Source organism: Rhinolophus hipposideros, assembly GCF_964194185.1.
Source record: "Rhinolophus hipposideros genome assembly, chromosome: 13".
Lineage (NCBI taxonomy): Eukaryota > Metazoa > Chordata > Mammalia > Chiroptera > Rhinolophidae > Rhinolophus > Rhinolophus hipposideros.
The window spans coordinates 71,174,158-71,191,638 of record NC_138059.1 but is presented as its reverse complement, the minus strand read 5'-3'; the positions used below and the strand labels follow the sequence as shown (position 1 = coordinate 71,191,638).

Sequence of the window (17,481 nt, the reverse complement as noted above, 5' to 3'; positions counted from 1 at the left end):
ACTTATCCCATGGGGTAGTTGTGAAAATTAAAGCAGCTGTCAGAGAACCTGGTACCCAGTGATGCTCGGTAAGGATTATGGGGATGACATTCGTTCTGGATTTCCTCAGGCCTCTCGCCTTTATTCCTCTGAGACCCCAGAGTCTGCTGTGTGGATGTTCTGTGCAAAAAGTCTTTTATTTAGCGGCTGCAAATGATCTAATAGAGCAAACAAAGGACCCAGGGCCACACAATGTTGGGGCCACAGATGGGCTGCGTTGCGTCCCTTTAGATAAAACTCTCTTGACCTCTCTAGCTTTTCCTAAAGGAGATCATGAGGCTTGGAATGGGAATATATTTTAAGGTTTAAACTACCGTGCAAGTGAAAATATGTCACTGTGGGCAAGCGGGAATGCACAGAGGTGGAGTCATGAAGGTTTTACAGCATTCGTTGCTGCTGGGTGTCTTCGGTTTGGGGATGTATGTGCATTCTGCCACGAGCATTCCCCAACCACTGTAAGACGTGGTCTGTGAAGGATGCACTTCACCTCCATGTCTAATGGTCAAGTTCACTGGCCACATCGCAAAGGCTAAATAAACGTGCGGTGAGTAGAACCTGTCCAGTCACCTTTGTTTCTGTGTACTCACCAGGTGTCACCAACACGTCATCATCCACTGGGCACAGGAGAGCAGAGACAGCACACGCATACGGTCCTGTCGTCCCCGCCCAGAGGGACGGTCAGCCTGAGGTAGGACGGCCTGCAACGCCACACCCTCCTCTCCAGGGAATTAGCTGAAAATTAGGAGAGCGGCCAGAAAAAGAAAGCTGAGCTACAACCTTCCGTAACATTTCCCCATCACGGACGAGGTGCCCTTTCTTGTTTCCTCATCCATTAACTACGAACAGAGATTTGTTGTTTTTGTTGTTGTTGTGACAGTTCCCAGTGGGTGTCCTTACAGAACAGGCAATGGGGTCACTGGGTTTGCTGAGAGCCATGGTACACTAACCTCTGTATTCAGTGACCTACAAGGTAGAGTTTTCACTCCTGATCCAGGGGCTCCCTTAACCAGGGGCTCCCTAAAACTCTGAGAAGGAAGAGAGACTCGAAAGTGCATATTTAAAACCTTGAAAGAGTAATGCTCTCTCCTGGCATTTCTCATGTGTATTGGTGTAATTCACTGGTACAGAGATGGGCAAGTGGACATGTAAACAGAGAGTTTACAAGTATAGAAGTAATCGTCAGAGCGCGTGCGGTGGCCATGCAGACATCCTGCAGGTGCTGAAGCCTGACTTGGAGAGAACCCCATGGTGGGGCCTAACTTTTTTTTTTCCTCAACCTTTTAAAGGATTTTGAGCTTGCCCCGTAACATCCCCCCTCCCCAGGTCCTGCTGAGTACGCTGTCCTCATCTGTGTTGCAGGAAGCCTCGGGGAGAGGGCAGAAAGTGCCGGAAGGTGTACGGCATGGAGCACCGGGACCTCTGGTGCACGGCCTGTCGCTGGAAGAAGGCCTGCCAGCGCTTCACCGACTGAGCCACGCGGCCTGCGGCCCAGCCGCCAGCCCACGGCCACCCTCACCTCCCACTGCAGGCTTTGGACAACGCTCTTCCTTCCGAGCAAAACACACCGGAAGCCCAGGAAAAGCCGTTCCAGGAGCCTTGGTGGAATTACAGCAAAAAAGAAAACCAGGTCACCACTCTCCCTGGTCTTGCTAAGAGTAGAGCCTAGAGCATCTGTAACTTGTTTTGTGTGTGTGTGTGAAAAGAAAAATCATCCTTCCTGGCTGTGTGTCTAGGTCTGAAAACTGTGGACTTCTGTAGCATCTGAACCCACAAATCCCATGCTTCCTAGAAAGGAGGCATATTTTGATAAGCTTTCTGAATAATGCCGTTTCTGAAGTGTTTTTTCAACACACACAAAAAGCTACATGTTATTCCGTAGCGTTTGTACAAAGAACAGTACCTGCTTTCGTGTGAATAGTCTTTCCCTGGTTTTCCATGTGACTTCTTGGAGCAGCACACATCATGATGTGTTGCCAGAAAGGGCAGCACTCTGGGGATTTTTTCTATGTCTGTCTTGTTTGTTGGTTTGTTTTGTTTTGAAGAATGGCCCCAAACAACCACGGCAGAGCAGTGAGTTTGAAGGGCCCCCGATGGCAGAAGCTCGAAGAGACTGATGATGGAATCACCAGCAGACTTCAGCTCCAAGCTGAGCGAGCTCAGGACGTCCAGCCGTCACTGTTGGGAGACACCTGGGAGGCTTTCTGGGATCCGTACGGAGCCCTTCCCCAGGAGGCCCAGCGCCTTCTCTACCTGCCACAACTCAGTCCAGAACCAGCACCTGGAGCCCTCCGGTAAGCCTGCTGCTTCCTTCAGGAATGGGACGCAAACTGCAGCTGGGATCTGTGTGTCGCCGCTTGTGTGACGGTCATTGCCAGGTCGATGGGTCATCGGGCCTTCGAACTCCACACTGTCTGGTTTGAGAAAAGGCCGAGGACTTCAGCTGGCCCTGCAGGCTTGCTGTAGACAGCAGAGCACTGCCTCTGCACCCCCATCTGTTCAGAAAGCCACGCGCGGTCAGCAAGCCAACGTCCGTTCTGAGTGCACTTTGCTAGGTTTTGTGCTTTAGCATGTCTGGGAGATGGCTTCGTGAACAATCGAGATGTTGTATGGGTAAAGGGAAGATCTAAACCTTTATTTTTCTTATAAAGATCGTGGAGCTAGTCATTAAGCGTTTGCTCGAAAGGGAACATAGAGAACACCAAAAGGAAAATGCGTGTCGGTATAGGATTCTCTGGGATTAGCAGGACCAGGGCTTGCAGTGTATTCCATTTGTCAGGCTTTCTCAGCTGACTCGCTGGCTGGCTGGCTGGCTGGTTGGTTGGTTGGTTGGTTGGTTGGTTGGTTGATTTGGTGGTAATGGTGCAGGGAGAGAGAGGGGAGTCGTTGTCAAGCCCTATAAACTTCCACCCTCCTCTCGACTGCCCTGCTGAAGTTATTCTTCCTATACCTATGCAAAGAGGTACAAGCGCCCTCTAGGAGGCCGTGTGTGGGATGGGGAGCCTGCGAGCAGCCATAGGAATGTTAAATCAAGTTGCACAAAGGAAAGTTTAATATACGTCTAGAGATTGTACATACACTTCTTTTTAAAAAGTATTGAGAAGTCATCTAGTAATGATAGATACCCTTTTTTTATATAAAGGAGGCTCTGCAGTGTAACGTCCACAATCTACGTTCACATATTTTGGCAATTTTGTTTTTTAAACTCTCATATGACTTTTCAAACATTATTCCTGGGAAGAGATCCTATGTTTCTCCTGCATTTATTTTTTTCTGTAAAAACACTTATTTCAAGAGAGCGGAAGAAGAGCTCCACTTAGTTTCACATCCGGAGGTTCCCTCAGCCCTCACCCCAGCACCTGCTCTGTCTGATGTCTGCTTAGTACTTCCAAGGTCAGCCAGGAGAGGCCCTTTTATAAGTGCAGGAATATCCTGTACCCTGAACCCCCAGCATGTCTTTCCTGCTCTCTGCTGACCTGTCGCTTCACCTGCAGGCCCCCGCTGCTGTGGGTGAAATGCCCAGGCGCCGTGGTAAGGCCAGGGCTGGTCGGCCATTTCAGCGGGCTCACTGTGTCCTTCAACACAGGAGAGGGTTTGTCTTCGGTGAGGCTCTCTGGCTCTTGATCCTTGCACTAAGTTGCTAATCAAAAGTATATAACGTGATGAGGGGCCAAATCCACCCCCCACACCACAGAACTCTCGGGTACAGGACGGGGAGACCTTTACTCTCTCCCTGAGAGACACAGGACATGGGTTCTGAGGTCGGGCCTGGCGGAGCCCAGCCCAGCCCTTACCTGGATTTTAGCCGAGGCGCAGGTACAAGCAGAAGGGAGAGCTGAGTGCAACTGCCCTGAGACTCCCTTTCCAAAGCCTTCTTTACACACACTAGTCCATGTCCCCCACCCACGTGGGCGCCCCTTTCTGCCGGCCAGCCCAGGGCCTGGTGCACCCTCTTCTCTGGCTTCCCGATGTACACGGACACTCAGTCCCTCCATGCACACGCAGGCACCCACTCCCTGTACCAAGGTGGGTGATAATTAGGGAACTACCAAGCTTCGCCTGGCTGGCCTCGAAGAAAAGGGGTTAAATTTCTAGCAGGCCTCCAGAACGCTATGAATTGCAATATACAACACTGATTGTAGAAGCTAAAATTAAAAAAAAACAAAATGTACAGCTATTTTGTTATACTTTGGAACTAAACGAAGTGCCAAATGAAGCCCGACTTTCATTTACGCCCTCTCTGTGGTACCACGTTCTTTTCTGTCTTCACTCGGCAGAGGGAGGAGGGAGCTGGTTGGGAAGCAACACCCCCTGGCATGGCACGCGCAGGCTGCTGAACTGCGGCCCCTTCCGTCGTGGGGACCCTCAGAGACCTTTCTGTGCACACAGTGGCACTGCCACGGATTCTGGTCCCAAAGTATTTCTACACAAGCACGTCGTCGCCTTGACTTTTCTCTCCCTGAGGCCCCTTCCTTCAGAAAAGAGTTCTCCTCTCTCTCCAAGAAGACGTTTCACAGTGATGCACAGAGAGGTCATCGGACTGTAGCCTCAGCCCTGCCCAATTTGTGGGAAGCAGCGTGACAACGTGCAGAAAGTAGCAAGAGGGTGAGGGACCCTGAGGAAATACAAGAGGGGGGGCACCTGGCTCCCACTCGTCCTAGTACTGATCACCCTGGTGGCTGTTCCGGCACCTCCAGGGAGTTGGCATTGTCCCTGGGGGCGGCTGCCTGCAGCAAGAACGCAGTGTGCTGAAGGGGCCAGGTGTCCACACCTTTGAAAGCTGCCCTGGGTTCTGAATCAGCCAGCGGTCTGAATCCACTTCTTCCATCATGAGGCATCACTGGGAAATGAAAGCACAGTGTGCACTTGAGAATGTTTAGAGAAAAGAGGCGACACTCGTACACACAGGAGAGAATACCTTGAGAATAGTAGCAAAATCCTATAAACAATATTCATTTCCTCAGGGAAAATCATGTGGCAAATGGAACTGGAGGCTCTTAAGACTAGGAAGACTTTTATTATCTCTAAAGTTGTTTTTTTTAATGAACATGGTAACATTGACGTGAACTGGGCCATGCAGACGTGTCGAGGTGTGGGCGGCCACTCTGCACAGAAGAGCCGTCTATGGGGGGCCGACCTACGCTGAAGGCCGACATCTGGACCAGAGGCTGAGTCCCTGGCAAGTGGGCACAGACTTGTGTGAGGGTCCTTCTGAATGTACCTGTGACCACGAAGCCTTGGCATTCCCTTTTCTAATCACCGGTGGGATGACGTCATTAGCTACACGGCGAAAGGCCCCAGGGCTGTGTGTTACGGTCACAGCATTGAGGGAGCATACTCCTATGGACCTTTGTGGAGAAGGTGCTGCTTTGTCTCTGGGCCCTGCAGAACTCTCTCGACCACGTCCACGGTAGCATGGCCTGTATGAACGCAGGAAAGGATCTGTGCACACACATGGGTGGGAGCAGAGCAGGGTGCATGAAGACGGAAGGGAATGTGGATCACTGGCGAATGTGCAGGGCACAGGGTCACCTGGGCATTTCGGGTCTCTAAGAAAACAACCCGACCAGCCAGCGGCACATACACTGCCCTTCTCCTCCTACCTGTGGGGTTCTGGGAATTGTTTCCTTGTGTCTTTTGGCATTGTAACTAATCAAACCAGAAGTCAGTAAAATAAGATTAGCACTTTTAGGTACCAGTTGTATCAGTCAATAGCGCACACCAATCCAGCAAGAAAGGATAAAATTTATTTAAGACCGACTGGTTTGCTTCGTGTGACTGGCTTTGAAAAAGCCCGTGCCCGATGGTCAACATGCTTTAAAAGGTGTGTCTATCACAGGACCAGCAATCAAAATGGGAATTTTACTTCTGGTCCTGTTTTGTAAATAGTTCCTCTTTTTTTTTTTTTTTTTTTTGAAGACAATCTCTCATGTTTTATAACTTTTCTTGTGGGTCTGAGGATCGCCATGGTAATGTGTTGTGTCAAAATGTAATCTGAAATACAGTAACAGTTATAACTTAATTTTCCAAATAAGACAAGAAATATACTGCTTAGGCTTCTACAATTCTAAGAGACATGACACTTTTATAATAAGCATTAGTACTGAACTTCTCAAGTTAACAGAACTGGAAATATTTTACAAGATGCCGTGTTTTTGTAATCACGATGAACATGAACATTTTGTGGGAAATGACCTTGGTTTTATACATTGTAGCTTATTTTTTAAAATACAGTATTTTACCAGACAGGAAGTGTTAATATTATAAGTAATTCCTGCTCTCCAAACAAAGGGCTATGCCTCTTTTAAGCAAGTGTTTTGATGCATATCTTTTCAATTAACCCTCTGCAGGGTAGAAATGCAGGTTAGATGAAAAGATTAGTACAAGAGAATCGAGATGGCAACAGCAGTGTGTTTTCAAAGTCTTGTGGGAAAAAGACATTTTAAGAGTCATCCTTTGTATCTTAAATATTTAAAATGTTAATAGACATGCATATAAGCAATGGGAGAAATATTCTTGTAAATTTCTTTAGTGTAAAAAGATTCCTTCACAAAGACAAGCTTACCGCCCAACCTACCAGAACCACAAACCTGCATTTAACTAGCAAGTATCATTTGGTGGAAATTTCTCAAATCATGGAATGTAAGCCCAAAGATAGGATTCTTAGGTAATCAGTGGTGTTTCAAATAATTTTGTCCTCAGCATTAATTAAATAACTTGAATTTTCTTACCAGAACAAATGCTTGATTCTTCACGTGAAGAATTCACAGACACGCCAGGTTGAGATCAGAAAGTCACTGTATTCCCAAGAGCTGGGAACGAGGAAGGAACCGTGGAGAGCTTATTAACTGCACCAATAATTCTGAGCTTTGCCAAACTGGTCCTAATGTTATACAGTTTTTTCTAGCCCACTCACTGTTAAAGCAGGCAAGCATTTTTTCTTTCTAAGATTTAGTCATTCAAAAGCTAGACTAATTAGCCAAGTCTGCAGGTAACATCAAGAGGAAAACTGGGATAAAATGGCCGGACACCCCCTGGGCAAGTCCTAGGAGGGGGTCAGAGGGTCGCTGAGACCTCGCTTTCACGTGAGCTTTAGGAGCTGCGCACGTGCGGAATGGAAGCGTGAGTTAGGGAACAGTGTGGACAGCCTCTCCTGGTGGCTGAGATGAGGCCGTCTGCAAGTCTCTATATGTGCACTGCTGGCATCAAAGGTCCCAAGAAGCGTTTATTGCTGTGTGGTGTTGAACCACGTGAGTCTCTCCTCCTCTCTAAGGAGAAGCTTCCTAACGGTGTGTATACAGCAGATGCCTTAGAAAGGCTGGGCAGCTTCTGTCCATGAGTGATTCAGGATCAGGCAACAAACGGACCCCAGAGAATGGTGGAGATTATGGCGGACCAGAGAACACACGTCCCCTTTGAAGGGGGACCCACCTTTTAGACAATCAGAACCAGCAAGTCAGGCCCAGGGCAGCGAGGTTTCTGACTTGGTGTTATCGAATGTGATGTTACCTGACATTTAAGTTTGGCAACTGACTCAAATTCTTGGCCAGCTCTGCGTTGACCAAAGGCAACTTGTATGTGGGCAGAGGCAGCCTTTGGCCGCCAGCTCCAGCCGTCGGGGAGAGCAGATGTCACATGCAATAGCCATCAGGTCAAGTTCTGCCATCAGCCCCACAAACTCACATCTTGGCACAGTCTGGGCAACTAAAAATCAAGGAAGGGAAAGAGGTGAGTTCACCCAAGAACTTATTCTCATGGAAGACTTGAATGCAGAAATAGGCTATCCTTCTGCCTTGCGTCTGATCCAAATACATGGAAGGACTCCCTGCTCTCACTCTGCCTCCCTATGGCGTGCCCAGGCCGTAGCATTGGATAACTTCCTGTTGTCACTGCCGTGACCACTGTGACGAGGGACTGGCAAAGGGCCGCCCTGTGCCCTGCAGCGAAGATCCCACATGCTGTCTCCTCGTGCCCAGGCCCTGGGCCAGCCCCTCCACACTTCCTGGCCAGCCTGTCTCGTGACTTTATGCTCCAGGGAAGACTTCTGTCCCTTTACCTTCTCTATGGCAAAATCCTTGCTTCAGAACTGGTAGGGACTTAGGTGTTTTAGAGACCTCTGAAGGGAGTTTCTCCACCCAGAAAACCTTAGCCTCTCTGTCAGAGGACAGAGACAAAATGGGAATAAGTGTGTCGTGGAAAGAGTGAGCCGTGGCTTCCTTCATGTTCATGGATTTAGGGGTATCTTACAGCAGCGTCCTGAGGGTGTGGGGATTGTTGCCAACCTCACCTGTGTAATAAATGGGTCTCTTCTGGATCCATGGTGTCATCTGAGCTTCCTAAGAACAGAGTGTAGCACAGGAATATTTAGGGTCACCATTACCCCCCTCCAAGGCCAACCTGGAGTGGTCTTGAACTTGGGAGTCATGACTTCCCGCAAGGAGGAGGAAGGAAAGGGGCTTATTACAGCTCGGACCTTAGTCTTGTAAACAATGCCAGACCCGAGATGACCCAGCCACCCATCATCTTTTTCTTAACTCATCTTTTCAGTCTGTTTTTCAGCACAGAAGTAAAAAGCCCATTCGTTCACCTTGTCAAATGCAAACGTGATCACCCCCAAGTATAACCTTTAGGGCGGCGTCACCGCGCTCCCTAAGTTCCAAGCATCTCAGTGGTTACCATAGGAGTTTCGTAGTTAACGCGAGGAACAATTTCAACTCCTTGGGGAAAGTTATTTTGCTGCTAACATTCAATGTTTGTTACCCATGTAAACTTAAATTGAGGCCAGAAAATGTTAACAGCTCAAATTTCCAAATTGTAATGATCAAATCGGAAAGGGCTGTCAACTTCAAGTAGGAAACACCTGGGAATGTGGTGCAGTCGTGTTTAAACCCGACTGCACTTCAAGCCACACTGGCGATGCCTGCGATTTCTATCACTGTGAGCGACACACGGGTGGTCTACCACGTGGAGGGGTTTCATCTCACGCTTCCCCACAGTTTACCAGGTGTCACACCTTGAGTTCCCCGGGAAGCCACTCAGGGAGCTGGCAGGGACCTAAACCAGTGTGGCCTGCCACCTCCTTCATTAGGAGGCTGTTTCATAAATGACATTTATGTAGATTCTAAAGTAACAGTCCAGTGATGGAGGAGAAAATGGGAGCCCTTTTCCCTTCTGCTGGAAAAGAAGCTAGTGTGGCAGTGGTTGGCCCCAATGCCATGACAGTGGCAGAACTCAGAAGTGCCCAGGCTGAAGGGAACAAGAACGGCTCTGTTCCCTAAGGGGAGAAGCTGGATGTGGAAAGCAGGTGGGGATTGTGAACTCAGTGCTTCAACGGTGGTCCTTGTTTTTTAAAAAAAGAAAAAGAAAGAAAAGAAAAATGTTCTTTCCTATTGGGCACCATCCATGTAATGAACTGCGACCTCCCAAACAAAAGATTCCCTTTATCTATGTTATGAAATGTTAAAAATTAATTCTCAAGTCTAATGAATGGCAGCTTTCCCCCGCTATTCGAAAGTAGAGCATTCTGATGAAACCCTTTGTAAAAAGAAATGGTGAAGCGAAGACCTACATTCCTAGGTAATGGCTTTTTTCTAAAAGCGACAATCGTCTTCGGATTTTTCACTTAGCGAAAACAGGTTGCGGACATCGGGCTTTCGTAAAAGCCCAGTGACCAAATGCAAACTTTTGAAAGCGGGGGACTCATGTATTACATTCACTGAGGGGACAGTTCCCTAAATCTTAATTCAGAAAATTAACCAGAGTAGAAAGCAGCAACTCCCGGAAAAGGCAAGAGAGCCACCTTTAAAGAATGACATGTTCTTTAAAAATAAAAAAAGTTGCTCATCTATTTTCTTCTGAATTCTCTCCGCACCGTTGGCTGAAAAGGAAAACCAGCACTCTGGAAACGCTGAGCTTTGAGAGGGAGAGGACAGTTCCCATCTGGCAGCCACCTCGCATTTGCCGGTGACACATTCGTCTCCCGTCTGCTCTCACCTGCCCACACCAGCGGCCACGCTGTCATTATGTATGTTCCCTGCCCAAAGCCCCAGATGAAATATTTTGCTTCTGGGCTCCTCGTTTCTTGCTCTTAAATAAAGTCCAAAGGGATAAATGTCACTGTGCTTGGTGAGTTGGGCTCCGTCAGTGAGGCCACCCCTTCTGCTGAGGAAGAATTCCCATCTGTCTGAGCAGTTCTGGGTGACCACTCAGAGCAGGGCCGGTCACACTCAGCACGAGACTGGGTCAGACTCACTGAGGAAGAATGACAGGCAGATCTCCTGTCCTGGCAGCCTGACTCAGAGCGCCCTTTCCCCAGCCCCTAGCCTGTGGACCAGACCTGACAGCCGGAGACAGAGGGAGGGTGGGTCACCTTTCCTTACTCTCGGCTTGGCCTCTGCCCACATTACACAGCCTGAAAACTGAACTGGCCTTTTTATGAGAAAGGAAGTGGCTCCCCACCGTTGCTTTAATTTTACGTCTATGGGACGAAAAAGCCACAGCTCCAGTATGCTCACCTTGTGACACCCTTGTTCCTCACCCCGGTGGAGATTCCCACGCATGTTTCGGGCACAGATGGTGGGACAGAGAGGAAAGAGGTGGAACTCAGGCCAGCGGCTGCTGCCAGGGGTGGAATTACCTCCCCCACCCCCCGTGATCAACAGTGTAGCTTAATCGTAAAGTGCCCTGATGTCACCCCAAAATAAGGATGCGTCACTTGCAGATGACAAAGCCTTGACCATGCCCTGTGATGACAGCAAAGCCCCTTCTTCCAAAGTCTCCTGACTGGGGAACCTCTGTGACCGCTGGTAGGAAGCTTAGAATGGAGTTGGATTTTTAGGGAAAAGCTCAATACCCCCAAATATACTTGTTCTGTGACTTCAATAACTGAAAATGCCCTGGGTATAAAACAACCCAGGAATGTGGATCATATATGTAAAAATAATAATAATAATAATAATAATAATAATTATGCCATTTATCAATATTTTCCTACAACACACCCTAAAATTCCTATTTTTGTAATTAATGGTTGGACGATGGTCGGCCATTTAAACATGTGCTCTCTGGAATAACCAGACACTAGTGTAGTTCCCAAAGCGTTTCGTGTATCAAAATCTATATACTTAGAACTCAGGATAAGAAAAAAACTGCTAGGTCCCAAAGGGTTTGTGTCTACCGTCTTCTTCGAAAGAGGGGGCTGGGGAGTGAGAGGAGCAACAGTTGTCAGAAAACCTCTGTTGCCCTTAGGCCGTGATAAGGCTTAAAAAAATAAATTAAAATAAAAAGTCTACTTTGAAAAATTAAGCCATCTTTCAAATTGTTTTCTACACCAAATCTAAAATATTAAGAGGAAATTATAAAACATGTAAAACGGGGTAGTTGGTGGCAATGCTGTCCGTAGAAAGCATTGCTTTTTAGTGCCTGCTAAACGAAGGAGACAGACAGACTGAAGAGAAAGTGGTTGATCCTTCCGGTTGCTTGCCAGAGGTCAAATGACAGGCGTTAACCTATAATTGGGCACGAATTCAAAAGCGATACAGCAGTGCTATCCAATTTTTAGAGATCTTTTGAAATACAATCTTACCACCATTTGGAGGTTAAGTGCGGCTTACAGAAGTCGTTAGTTAATATTAGTGAATGAATGTATAAAGTACAAACTATGCATTTGCAAAGAGTAATGTTTATTTTGTGTGGAATCCAAGTCAATTCTTCTCATAGAGACTTATCATAACCACAAATTATTCAAAGTAAACTTGAACACATATCATTATGGGGATGTGGGGCTCGCGTCTGTATTCTTCTACCTGATATTTTTAAAGACAAGGCATTAAAACTTCAGGCTCTAAACAAATCCAGCCATTATGGTGAATAAATGGGAGATGGTTTCTATTTTACTTCTTAAACAGAAGAGGGACATGTTGGCTGTAACAAGATGTGCCCCGTTCTTCTGAGGTCTGTGTTCTAATAACATTGGATTAACAAGCAAACAAAACTGCATAGTTAAGGAGTATTGCATTGGATAAATACAGCATAGGTTGTATCTGGTGTGTTTAATTCTCCACTTAAGGAAAAAAATTTCTTCAGAGGTCATATAATTTCAAAGAATAGAATATAAAAACATTGTCCAGCAAAGCAAATCATTGCTCTTTTTTTTTTCAGAATTACCTGGAGATGGTCACTTATATTCCGGGGAAGTCCATCTAGAATATGCACACATTTCTTCTCCCCTCTTGTCGATTTTGTATTTTCATGAAACCTTTTCCATTGACAATTTATCTTTGCTCCTTAATCAGGGTTTTGCTACGTTACTCAGTATGAGGGGAAAAAAAAGTTCTTTCCTTCATCTGACAATGTGGAAATAATTTGTCTCCCATTCCAGTTCTCTCCTGTGTCTCCTGAGAAAGCTTCTCAACTGTTTGTATGTAAAATAAGGGAGAACGCACTTCTCAAGCTGGTGCTCGTTGGTTATCCTGGATATGTCTGCTACCTAGTTAGAAGTTACCGAGGTCGGGGTGGGGATGTGTCTTTTTGTATGATTTTTAGCCAAATTCAGATGTTCTGATACTGCATTTCTACATGCCTAGCCAACTGTAAATACAGCCTGTGGAGGTTCAGGGTCATAAACTTTTCTGTGACTGTCCCTCAGCCATCCTCTTGTCAGCTGCCGGCACATTGTACATAGATTTGTCGAATGTTTCAATGATGTTGTTTTTCTAAATGCTATTCTCTAAAACAACTTTTTGAATGTTTTTTGCTTTCCATTGTTTGGGACTTCGTGTGCTGGTTGAAAACATTCATGTTTCCTAAATACGTAACACCAGGAAAAAAAAATGTTAAAAATAAACTGGTGCTAATTGAAATCGAAGAAAAATTTCAGATTGAAGATTTACAACATAAAACGTTCACACCAGTTAAACGAAACTGCACTTTCCCGAGGGGACAGCAGCATCTCCCTACGGTCCACCAGGAGGACCGCTGAGTGTTTACAGGTTCTGCGGCCCATTTCTGTGCAAAATACCGGAAGGGGACTGTCCCCAGTGGCAAGGATCTGCCACACTGGTCCTGTGGACGTATTCATAGAAGTCGAGGTGTATGGTAAGAATCACGTTAGTTATAGTCTTCTGGTCTTTGGACTTCCGTGTTCTGTAATGCTTAGCTGTGACAATGACCCTGGGGTGGCCTGTCTACATCCTCGTCGCCTGTACAGACTGCGTGTGTGGCTCTCGCTCGGGCCAGACCTGCCCAGAGCCAGCACACGGGACTGTCGGGAAGACCATTCTGACTGCTACAGTGTCCACACACGAGCTGAAATGCACTTGTAACTGGTTGATTACCATGAGGTCTAACTTCCACTTAATAAAAGTTTTTGTGTATCTGCTTCTATTTGGGGGCTCTTTATTTAAGCAAAGGATAACTAACTTACACCCAAGAGAGGCTCACTGGGGGTTAGAGGCTTGGAGGTTTTACCTAGTACAGCTGTGAAAAATCATTTACAACCAAAAGGACCTCTTTGCCGTGTCAACTGTTCAAGCCTATTTTTCGAAACATGTGGAAGGCGCACCTCTCTTCTAGAGTCCAGCCCCGATGGTGACAACTCAAACCCATCCCCTGGCAAATTCTGCTCGCACCTGGGCTGCTGGTTCCGTTGTCCCAGACATGTAGAGCAAAGGTAGTGTCCGCTCTGGAGCCACACCAGCCCAGAGAGCCTCCCCTAGGCCAAAGCTGTGCCCACTAGAACTTGACACATTCACCTACAGAAGCCAAGCATATGTTTCTGTGCAGCAAGGTAGCGGCTTTGCAGTAGAATGGACTTGGGCACAAACCCAAGTCAGTCTCTTGCAAGGTAGATGACTGGACAAGGGATTTCACCTTTGTAAGTCTCGTCCTGATCATGGGCATGATAATGACAGAGAGAAAAATGAATTAGCCGGGCTTGGACAGTCCTTTATCTAGTCCTAGTCCAATCAGCCTGGACGTGGCCTGTTGCCTGGTTTAGAGATGTTCCCACGTTGTGGTGCTCTTTTGAGAATTACCCGAAATACCACATCACCATGCACAGAGAAGTATTCCACAAGGGAAGCCAAAATACTCATATCCTGGAATCCTCAGATGTCCAGGGTGAATGCCTTCAAATAACAGAACTTTCTCTCTTCAATGTCTTAAGAAGATTCCTTCTAAAAGGAATGTCCTGGGCGGACGGCTAGCTCAGTTGGTTAGAGCGTGAGCTCTGGGCAACAGGGCTGTCAGTTCGATTCCCACATGGGCCAGCGAGCTCCGCCCTCTGCAAGTAGAATGAAGACAACAAGCTGCAGCTGAGCTGCCTCTGAGCTCCCAGGCAGCCGGATGGCTCAGTCGGTTAGAACACGAGCTCTTAACCACAAGCTTGCCGGTTCGACTCCCGCAAGGGATGGTGGGCTGCGCCCCCTGCAACTAACAATGGTAACTGGACTTGGAGCTGAGCTGCGCCCTCCACAACTAAGATTAAAAGGACACCAACTTGACTTGGAGTTGATGGGTCCTGGGAAAAACACACTGTTCCCCAATAAAAAGTCCTGGAAATACACACTATTCCCCAATAAAGTCCTGTTCCCCTTCCCCAATAAAACCTTTAAAAATAAATAAATAATAATAAAAGGAATGTCCTTCCTGCCTTAGTAAATAGCTTCCACAGCACATCTGGCTGTTCCCTTGGTCACTCCTGACCATCTTTATTCCATCAGTTACGTAGTACACTGAGCAGTGGAGACAGTTTGTAGTTCAGCCTATTTGAGAACTGGGGACTTACGCCACTGACACCCAAGCTCTCTTCCTTGCCATCCCGTGCCAGCCCAGAGCCCACCACTGATCCTCGTGATCGCCTTGTACTCAGCACAGGGGACACTGAACCCTTTGACCTTCCCCGAGATGCAGTGGGATAAAGGTAAGACACACTCTGCTCCTCTGTGCTCAGCGGTGTGCTGGATGCTTTCAGGGGTGCACGCATCTCATTGCCACAACAGCTCCGTGTGTAGGGACTGTCATCCGTGCTGGGAACCAGCTGCACGCATATGTCTCAGGTGCTTGGTAGCAGGTCATACTCCCACTCAAACTAGGTAAAGCAAACACGTGGGGGGTTACTGAAAGGACACAGGGTGTCTGGTGGGATCCGAGGTCAGATAATGTTACCAGGCCTTGGGGAGTCCCAGAACCAAGATCAAGAAAGCCAGTGGGAAACAAGACAACCACACACCCCACCTGTCCAGGGCATTCCCTCACTGATCTCCGTGGGAGTACAGGGTCAGACCCCTCTTCTCTGGGAGACGTTTTTCTTCTCACTCTGCAAAGCTGCCATCTTTGCTTCTCTAACACATGGTGAAAATGGCCACCAGAGGCCCACACTGAAATTACAGCACACGTGGACAAGGGTGGGCTAGAATCTTGGACACTGATTCCAAACTCAGGAATAACTGGCCTGGCTTGGGCCAGATAACCTCTCCGGCTCCATCAACTGGGCTGCACGAAGTGGCTGTATCAGGGGTCACGGGGGAGGGTCTCTAATAAAAAGGTGTGAGGTTAGGAAGGAAGTGATGGGTGGAGGAAATACTTGGCATTCTTTGTACAGTATACAAAAGTCGGTTTTTCTTGCTAATAAATATAATCATAGAATTTACATCCAGGGAGATAGTAAAGATTATCAAATTCGTCTCTTCTTTCATAAATAAGAGGCATGACCCATGAATGTCATTTTACATCTATTACTGTTGTTTGATGCTAGTTTGCTTTCATAAGGTTTTATTATTTGCTTGTTTTCTGAAAGACAAGGTTGTTTATTCTCTTAAATCTAATCACATAATAGGACCACTGTAGCAATACTACCTGAGTTCAAATCCACCATTCCCTAGCTCTGTGACCTCGGGTGATTAATTAACCTCTCTGTGCCTCAATTTCGTGCTCCGTAAAATGTGGATACTAAGATGACCACCTCATATGAGTATTGTGAATTCTAAACGATATGTGTAAAATGCTTAGTATGGCCCCTGACATATGTGGGCCATAAAAGTGTTACCTGAGTCATCAGCTGGGTCATTTAAATAGCTTAACACAAATGCACTAGCCCTGCTGAACCATTAGCAGGAGCCACTAGTTAAGTTGCAGTAAAGTTAAAAGTATATATTTATTTCTAACAGATTAATTTTTGAATTTTTCCAACTTAGAATTCTTCTGCACTATACAGAAGTACAGAAAAGTAGAAAGCAAAATAAAATCACTGATCATTACAACACTCCAAAAGAAGCATGGGTCCATGAGGCATTGTTTTCATACTCTTTCCGTGCATATTTATTTGCACAGCTGCGATCACACTGTATATATAATTTAGCCTGTTGCGTTTAACCACTTAACATATAGCATATGCATTTTTGCATATCATTAAATATTTTGAAATGCCTTCATTTTCATGGCCATGTAATAGTACAGCATGTAGATATACACTGATTTCCTGAAATAGTCCCTATCTGGAAAACATTGGTTGTTCCTATTTTAATCCCTTTTAAATTCTGTCTGCAGATTCCCAAATTCCTTTTCAAATGATTGGTCTTAACTTACTCTCTCAACTGCAAAGTGAATGAGTGTCTCACCCAAAGGTAGTGTTATTTTTGTAATCTTCCCTAAATTGATAGATATTAAAAGGCATTCTTGTTTCAGTTTATATTTCCTGAACACTAGCTAACGATATTAAGCATTTTTCTATGTTGACCATTTATAACTTCGAGTTACAAGATGTCAATCCACATCCTTTGCCCATTTATCTTTTGAGATATTAACCTGTTTTCATGTATTAGCCAGAGTTCTTTGTATTATTAGAATGTAAACTTCTGCCTCATTTGCTATAATTTCCCAATTCATGTGCATTTTCGATTCAGTCATGAGACATTTTTTTTGAATGCAGATTTTTAAATATCCTTATGTCATTCAATCTGTCAAAGCTTTCCTTTAAAATTTCACATCTTAGATTCAGTCAGAAAATATTCCCTTGTATTTTCTTTCAGCTTTTATTTACACTATTTTTTACGGTATAGAATATCTGGGTATAGGAAAAGCTCAATGTATTTTCCGTCCCAAGTATCCGGCGAATGGTCCCAGTCTCATTTAGTCACATTCGTGATTGGCCCAGCCAACTTCCAGCTCTGCCTCTTCATTAGCTACTAGTTGTTACACTTAGGATCTTCTCAAGGCTCTTTTGTTCCTGAATAAGCTTAGTCAACCCGTTATGTTCCCACTCCTCTTTCTTTAGCTACATGGCCATGGCCAGTCATGGGACGGTGAGGACAGTATCTGGTCCTGGAAGGTCATGTGCTTTCATCTGCTGAGGACAGCTTCATTCCAGCTGGTCTTTGGACTTCCCATTCCTAGCACCCCATCATCCAGTATTTTTTTTTCTTTTTTAATTTTTCAATGACAGTTGAT

The 17,481-nt window shown here is 46.1% G+C and overlaps 1 protein-coding gene across 4 annotated transcripts in view; it reads left to right on the top strand.

Moving 5' to 3' along the window:
• The window catches only part of ZNF704 (zinc finger protein 704), a gene marked incomplete at its 5' end in the record, with an annotated part of 143,196 nt that overhangs the window by 120,384 nt on the left and 5,331 nt on the right, over window positions 1-17,481 (top strand). Inside the window, 4 exons of one of the 4 annotated variants that reach the window (XM_081070922.1) lie at window positions 630-727; window positions 1,399-2,330; window positions 9,922-10,060; window positions 12,196-13,419. In XM_081070922.1, coding sequence (XP_080927048.1) covers window positions 630-727; window positions 1,399-1,510 — 210 coding nt within the window. In that variant the 3' untranslated portion in view covers window positions 1,511-2,330; window positions 9,922-10,060; window positions 12,196-13,419. Of the gene's footprint in view, window positions 1-629; window positions 728-1,398; window positions 2,331-9,921; window positions 10,145-12,195; window positions 13,420-17,481 lie in introns of those variants that run through there. The other 3 variants (XM_081070921.1, XM_081070924.1, XM_081070923.1) reach the window with 3 other exon arrangements.